The sequence below is a fragment of the Nicotiana sylvestris genome, chromosome 11 (genome assembly GCF_000393655.2).
Source record: "Nicotiana sylvestris chromosome 11, ASM39365v2, whole genome shotgun sequence".
Taxonomy (NCBI): Eukaryota; Viridiplantae; Streptophyta; class Magnoliopsida; order Solanales; family Solanaceae; genus Nicotiana; species Nicotiana sylvestris.
In genome coordinates this window covers 27,399,226-27,407,254 of record NC_091067.1, presented here as the reverse complement: position 1 = coordinate 27,407,254, position 8,029 = coordinate 27,399,226, and the positions used below count along the sequence as shown (strand labels likewise).

Below are 8,029 nucleotides of genomic sequence, written 5' to 3'. Positions count from 1 at the left end.
GATGAGGAAGAGTGGATTTGGATCTTTAATGGAAGATGACTCTTCTTTTTGTGATAAACATGATATAATGATTCCAAATATGGACGCTCGCTACTTTCCTGGAAAGTCAAAGCGTAGGGCTCTTGATGTTACATATTCTCATCATTTGCGTGTCGATATTTTTTATGCTGTTATAGATTTGCATTTTCAAGAGCTTAATCGTCGCTTTGATGCTTTGAGTACTGACTTACTCCTCGGTATGGCTAGCTTAAATCCCGTTAATTCATTTGGTAATTTTGATAAGAACAGAATAATGAGGTTGGCCGAATATTATCCGAATGAGTTTGATAGCAGCTAGCTTCGAGATCTCAGTTGTCAGCTTGATAGTTTTATACTTTATGCCCGTGGTATTGGCAAGAGGTTCTTTGGCTTGAAGGGAATTAGTGATCTTGCTAAAGTGTTGGTTAAGTCAGATCTGCATCAAACTTAGCCACTTGTTTATTTGCTAATCAAGTTGACTCTCATTCTTCCTGTTGCTACAGCTTCTGTGGAACGAGCTTTCTCATCCATGAACTATATCAAAAGTGAACTTCGAACAACATCGGTGATGAATTTTTAAATAGTTGTTTAGTTTGCTATATAGAGCGTAAGATATTTGCAAGTGTTAGCAATGACGCTATTATTCATCGTTTTCAGCATATGAAAAGTCGTCTAGCACAATTGTGAGTTGTGATTAGGGAAGTCCTTTTTTTGTAATGATAACATATTAACATTATTATCTGACTCGTGGCTAGAAGTCATTTTTGATAATGACAATAGTAATCGTGTTTTCTCATTAATATTTTTCATCGGCCCGTTCGAATAAATTACGCTTATATTATGTGATTGATAGCACTTCTATATTAAAAGAAAGTGAGCACCCACGACCTTAAAATCCTGGATCCGTCACTGCTTGTAGATTAGTCTGTGAACAAAGTGATTGCCGTCTTTGGATGTGCAACTCCATGGAAGCTGTGAATGGTTGCCATTAGCAAAAGGATGAGCGCGAAAGCACCATATGATAACCTGTAGATTAGCCATAGTAGTTATCTTTGGATGTCCATCTCATCGTGACTCTTAAATGGTTCTAGCAACCCATTGGCATGTTAACATTGAATGGCCGGATATTTATCGATCAAGTGTCAGAAAATGTCTGCCGTTTTGAAAGAAAATTTCATGTTTTGTGCCTGTAATTGAAGGTAGTTTTATAGAAAAGTACAAGCTTCCTTGAAGTGTAATGTGACATGGTAAATTTCGAAGGTATAGAAGAGTGCAACTTGCAACATTAATGCTAATGACAGAAAACAATGTATCTTCTATATAGATTATGCAAAAATTCAATTATGGCCTGGGACACCTATATATATAACTCAACATTTTCAAACATCGTGTAATCCCACTTGAAACAACACATGTGAATTTTACTATGGACTTACTAACTTTGAACTCTGATATCATGTAAAAACACGTTGCTCGAGCACAAAAACTTTAATAACAGCTATTACACAATTTATCTAGAATAGTTATGCAACTCAACATCCTCACGTGTAATCTAACTTTGGTTTAATTTTATCCCTTGATTTTACCTGGAGCGAATTTACGAGGGTAAAAATAAGCTACTTGATCGAATTAAATTCCTACCACAATTCATGTGCAGTAACTATTAAGCTTAAACACTTACCACACCTTTAAAATAATCAAGATAGTGTAACTAGACAACTTCACAATAATTGAATTGACATATTATTATAAACAGATCATAAATGGCATGTAAAAGTTAGAACCCCTTTGTTTCTAGAACTAACTAATTAAAGCGCCAAGATGAGGAAAGCCAAGGGCCGATCTATAATGTTGTTTACGAGTTAACATAAATTTAATAACTTTTGCTTAGATTCTCAATTTCTATTTTAAGAAATTCGTTAATTATATAATACATATTTGCCCAATTTTTTATTATATAATATTAACTTGATATCTCTTTAAGAACCCATTGTTGGGAAAATAATATCCCGCACACGAATAATATCCACGATAAATAACAATAACACTAGAGAATAATAAAGACACCACATCTTTAAACGGAGTAAATTACAATACCCGAGCGGAGCAATATTACCACTATAATTTTACAACTTAGTGTTTCAAGAGACTACTACAATTTCGAAAGAAATAACACTCTTTATTTTAAATACCTCACAACAACATTATTGACACTCACTATTTATCTCACAGACCACGATCTGTGGATTACTCTCTCTAACTTCTGTTACTTCTCTATGCTTTCTGGTGTATTTAACATTGAGTGAATGCCCTCCTTTTATAAGGTAAAAGAGCCGTGAGCTCAAAGTATTCTACAAGAATAATTTGATTCTCCTCCACATCTTTCCAAACTTGGTCACCAAGTATTATTATACAGGCACATGCCTATATTGATTGGATGGGATGGACCCCACAATCTCTCCCTTAATTTTGATTTTTTTTTTCGTTCCAAGTCTTGATCTCAATCTCTGAAAATCTTCAAACTTGAGAGGTTTTGTAAAATATCCGCAGCTTGAACATGAGACTTCACATATTTGAGCTCGACTTCCTTCTTGGAAATGCATTCTCGGATAAAGTGATACCTTGTATTTATATGCTTGCTTCGATCATGATACACTGGATTCTTCGTGTGTGCTTGTGCGGATTTGTTTTCAATACAAATCTCCGTAGCTTCAATCTGTTGTAAATTGAGCTCCTTCAATAATCTTCTTAGCCAAATAGCATAACATGTACATGATGTTGCTGCCACATATTCAGCTTCACAAGTCGAGAGAATAACAATTGATTGTTTCTTTGAATTCCAAGAAATAACATAATCACCTAAGAAAAATACAAAATCAATTGTACTTTTTTTATCATCAATATCTCCCGCATAATCACTATCACAAAATCCCATAAGGTTGAAATCACTAGAAGAAGAGTAAAATAGCCCAAAATCAATTGTACCTTTTAGGTAACGAAGAATTCTTCTAGCGACTTTTAAGTGAGTAAAGTTAGAAGCTTCCAAAGCGACTTACTACTCCAACTGTGAAGAGTATATCTGGCCTGGTACAAGTCAAGTGCCTCAAACTTCCCATAAGACTTTTGAAAAATGTAGGATTCACTTACTCCCCTTCATCAAACTTGGACAATTTTGTCCCACTCTCCATTGGCGTGTTCACGGAGTTGCAATCGAGCATGTTGAACTTCTTCAATATCTCTTTTGTATAGCTTTCTTGAGAGATAAAAATTCCATCCTCCATTTGCTTCACTTCTAGTCCCAAGTAGTATGACATGAGCCCTACATCCGTCATCTCGAACTCACGTACATATCTTTCTTAAAATCTTCAAACAAACTTAGGTTATTACCCATAAAAATAAGATCATCAACATAAAGACAAACTAGCAACATATCTCCATTAGTATGAACTTTAAGGTAAAGAGCATATTCATGGAGACGAGTAAATGCCTTGTTTTCAAAATACTTGTCGATGCAACTATTCCATGCTCGTGGGGCTTGCTTTAATCCATATAAAGCTTTCTTCAACCGCAACACTTTATCTTCGTGGTTTTTGACCATAAAGCCTAATGGTTGTTCAACATAGACTTCTTTGTAACAATCCAAATGGTCGTTTTGAGCAATTGCGTCCGGTTCGGCAGTTTGAGGTCACGCGCAGCTTCATATTATGTGTATCGACTTGCTTGCGGAGTCCGAACGTGAAACCAGAAAGCTTTTATGTGGAAATATGAAAAATATAGTACTTTCTAGAGTTAAAATTTGCTTTTTAGTTGACTTTGGTCAATATTTTTGGTAAACGGACCCGGATCTGTATTTCCGAGAGGTACGCAGTAAAATATGGGACTTGTGCATATGCCCAGAATTGAATTTCGAGGTCCCTAGCCTTAGAAAATAATTTTTGAAGAAAATTGTTGTGCTGGTTTTTAAAGGAAATAAAGAAATGAATTAATGTTTGAACTCGTTGGTATCGGGACCGTATTTTGGTTTCGGAGCCCGGTACAATCCTGTTATGATATTTAAGTCCTATCTGTAAAATTTGGAGAGAACCGGAATTGATTTGACGTGATTTGGACGTCCGGTTGAAAAGTTAGAAAATTTGAGTGTCCTTGAGAAAATCATGAGTTTTGAGGTTAAATTCATAGTTTTTGATGTTATTTTGATGATTTGATCATACGAGCAAGTCCGTATGATATCTTTCGACTAGCGTGCATGTTTGGTTTGGATCCCCGAGGGCTTGGTGAGTTTCGGATAGGTTTAGGCTATGTTGCGCTTGTTTTTTGATGCTTCATCGTCGTTTCTTCAAGCAAAAATAATATCATATTGCGCAAATGAGATCAAAATTCAGTTTTGTTTGAACCATTAGATCTGTATCGAAATTACGCTGCCATAATAAAAAGAATCATCGAATTTGGACATCGTATGAGGAAGTTATGCTCATTTTCGTGTCGAAAATGGTTTCCGGTGTGTTCGCAAATGCGAACTAAAAAGTTCGCATTTGCGATGCCCAGTTCGCAAATGAGAATTTTTTGTTGCAAATGCGACTTCTGCCTGCCCTGCTTTATTCGCAATTTGCGAGGGTTCGCAATTGTGAACACTGGGAAGCAAATGCGACATCTGAGGCCTGTTAAGTGAGGTTTTTGACGAGATTTTCACCCATTTCCATTTTCTCAAACCCTAAACCTCCATGGGCGATTTTTCAATGACCCAAACTTCTCTAAATCATTAGGTAAGTGTCTTTAATCAATTTTCAACTATATTTTATGATTATATCTTAGATTTAACATCAAATTCATGAGAATCTAAAGGAAAATTTGGGGAAAGTTGTAAAATCTTTCAAAAATGTAAAATGATGATTTGAATGACCATATGGTATTGGAATTAGATAAGTTTTGTATGGGTGAACTCGTAGTATAATGGGTGTTCGATTTTTATAAATTTTATCGGGTTCCGAGGTGCGGGCCCAGGGAGTTGACTTTTGTTGACTTTTTGCAACTTGTATAAGAATCATAGTTTTGTTAATTGAAATTGTTTACTCTTGCATTGTTTGATGTATTCAAGTCGTTTTTGGCTAGATTGAGCCGAGCGTTGATGAATTTGTAAAGGAAAAGCAAAATTGAGTATTGAATTGGCCGGATTGAGGTAAGTATCTTGCCTAACCTTGTGTGGGGGACTTCCCCTTAGGATTTGAGTCTTCTATGCTAATTGTAGACCGTGCACGCGAGATGACGAGTGTGTGCTCAGATTTATTTGTGGAAAATTTGCCTCTAGGATTCTTAGGTCCTTATGTCCATTATGTGGAAAGTATCCTGTTATGATTGGATTTAATAATTGCTTGAATTGCCTCTATATGCTTCATATGATGTTGTTAACTTTCCTCTAATTCCAACGTGTTACACTGACCCTTAATTGCCTTAATTGAAGTGATTGCCTCCCTTTTTGTTTTGGATACTTCTTGATTGTGAGTTCTTTTATGACTTCGTTCAAATATGTTACATGTCCAATTGTTGTGGTTACCAGTGTAGTATCACGTGCTTATTATGTCTTGCTGTTTTGTTGAGGTTATCGTGCTTCTTGGTTTCTTTTCCGTGACCCTTATGATGTACTTGTTGAATCCCTTGCCGGGATGTTATTGTTTACGATATTGTCTCCCTTGCTGGGATATTGTTGTTATACTCTTGTTCCATTGTCGGGATTCTTTTATGCTTGATGTTGAATTATATTTGGGGATCGAGTTGCACACCGCAACGGTATTATATGAAATGGGATCGGGTTGCACACCGCAACGGTATTATGTGAAATGGGATCGGGTTGCACGCCGCAACGGTATTATGTGAAATGGGATTGGGTTACACGCCGCAACGGTATTATGTGAAATGGGATCGGGTTGTACGCCGCAACGGTATTATGTAAAATGGGATTGGGTTGCATGCCGCAACGGTATTATATGATTTGGGATCGGGTGGTACGCCGCAACAAGAAAGAATGAAAGTAAATATTGATTCTTATGGTGAGAACGAGAGTGAAAGCATGAAGGGTGATGACGTGCACTTTCTATTGCTGTATTTATTTGTTGTTATTAATTCAAGTACTTTAACTGTTTAAATCCTTTTATTGTTGTGATCCTTTATGTTTGAACCTACAGTGTTTTCAATACCTCGCCGTATATATATATATATATATATATTCCAATACTTCAACCTTCAGTAATTGTTACATCGTTATTTCAACTTTTTTCTCAATTATATCCCCTTAAACCGCCTGAGGTTGTATTTTACATAAAAAAAGAATTTCTAGTAAGCTTTAAGTTATTAACTCCCATGTTAAAGGTAATAATCCATTCGATGTTATATTTTAATGTAAAGGGGTACCTTCTTTACTCAAATGATTTAAAAAGAAACAACTTCATGTTTTCTCGCTGGCTTTCCTAATTAGTTTAGAAATTGTAATTTACTTATATTAGGTAAATGAGACTTCTTGAACATCTTGAGTGCATTTGTATGGACATTATGTATTGTATAGAATATGGATTTTATTGTTAAAAGTGAGATGGAAATTATAGGGGCACAAGATGCCATGTGTGCTGAAGGTTCGGAAGTTGGAATTATGATATGAGAAATCGAGGATTGAGATGGTCGGGATTGTGTATTAGACATGATGTGATTGATTGAGTTGGTATTGCCTTCTTTATTTGAATACATTCTTACTTGTCTCTGTTCCTGTTATGTCAGTGTTGGTTTACTTGGTTATCTGATTTACCTGGTTATCTGATTTGCCTGGTTATCTGATTTACTTGGTTATCGTTTGTTACTACCGGTGTTCTCCCTTTATTGTTCCTACTGTTTGTATTTTGATTTCTCTCCACTGTTGATATTATCTCGATATTTCACTATCATATCTTGTTCATTTTATTTGACCAGTAGGTGTCTTGACTGGTCCTCGTCACTACCCCACCGAGGTTAGTCTTGATACTTACTGGGCACCACTGTAGTATGCTCATACTACACTTCTGTACATTTTTGTGTACAGATCCATCGATAGCAGATGTGCGTATGGTCGCGGTGGAGACTCACGATAACCTGTTGCTGCGTTCGCAGGCCTCGGAGTCACCTTCATTTGTATTTACATTCCATTGATTCCTTCTCGTTATGGAATAATGTTGTATTTATTTTATATAAATACACTTAGAAAGGCTTATGACTTGTACCAACAGTTTTGGGAAATTGTGATTTATTGAGAGTTATTTAATTTGAAGTCAGTAAATGCTAATGTTATTTCAGTAAATGCTACTAGGTGCCATCACGACTCCTTTGGAGGGATTTTGGGTCGTGACAAGTTGGTAACAGAGCTCTAGGTTCATAGGTGCTGCGAGTTATAAGCAGGTTTAGTAGACTCTTGCGGATCGATACAGAGACGTCTGTACTTATCTTCGAGAGGCTACAGAACTATTAGGATAATCTCACATTCTTCATTCCTTATTGTGCAATATTTATTTAGCTCAAAGCATATAACTTATGTTCCTTTACATCCACTCGTGTGTAATATTACGCTCTCGGTGTCCGCTATGCGCCAGTGGTTCGTGATGCTACAGACATGCTACAAGGGAGTCAGGGATGCTCATACATTTTCTTAACGTGTTGTCCAGACTGGAGATACAGAGGTATTGAGAGACTATTCAGTTGTTTATATGGAGGTACATCGGAAGTGTGGTGGGTGTTTATTGAGGATAGTTGGCAGTATTGGAGTACCTTGTGATTTGTGTTGTACGAGCTCTGAAGGTTAGCTCTGTGGATCATCAGACGTTGTTTTCTATGGCTTCGCGCCAAGTGGAGGAGTCCATCAGTGGCATTCAGATTGAATAGTCAGACTTGAGTCAGTTTCAGCCTGAGGTATATGTATGTGTGGTGTTGGTAGGTTTCCGAAAATTGTATATGACTAAGGTCTAAGGTCTTGCATGGGATGATGTTGGGGCTTTGA

At 36.5% G+C, this 8,029-nt stretch overlaps 1 protein-coding gene across 1 annotated transcript; it reads left to right on the top strand.

The window, feature by feature from the left end:
- The first annotated feature begins 1 nt into the window (after position 1).
- LOC138880856 (uncharacterized) lies at positions 2–705 on the top strand. Its single transcript, XM_070161035.1, has 3 exons — positions 2–269; positions 522–583; positions 676–705. Exons 1-3 carry the CDS (start codon positions 2–4, stop codon positions 703–705), a joined length of 360 nt encoding a protein of 119 aa, XP_070017136.1.
- Positions 706–8,029: the final 7,324 nt, after the last annotated feature.

Excerpts from the sequence above, each read along its gene's own strand:
- LOC138880856 (XM_070161035.1), top strand. The coding sequence starts at position 2 with ATGAGGAAGAGTGGATTTGGATCTTTAATGGAAGATGACTCTTCTTTT. Across the intron at positions 270-521 it reads AAATCCCGTTAATTCATTTG|CTTCTGTGGAACGAGCTTTC; the intron begins GTAATTTTGATA and ends CTGTTGCTACAG. Across the intron at positions 584-675 it reads GTGAACTTCGAACAACATCG|CATATGAAAAGTCGTCTAGC; the intron begins GTGATGAATTTT and ends CATCGTTTTCAG.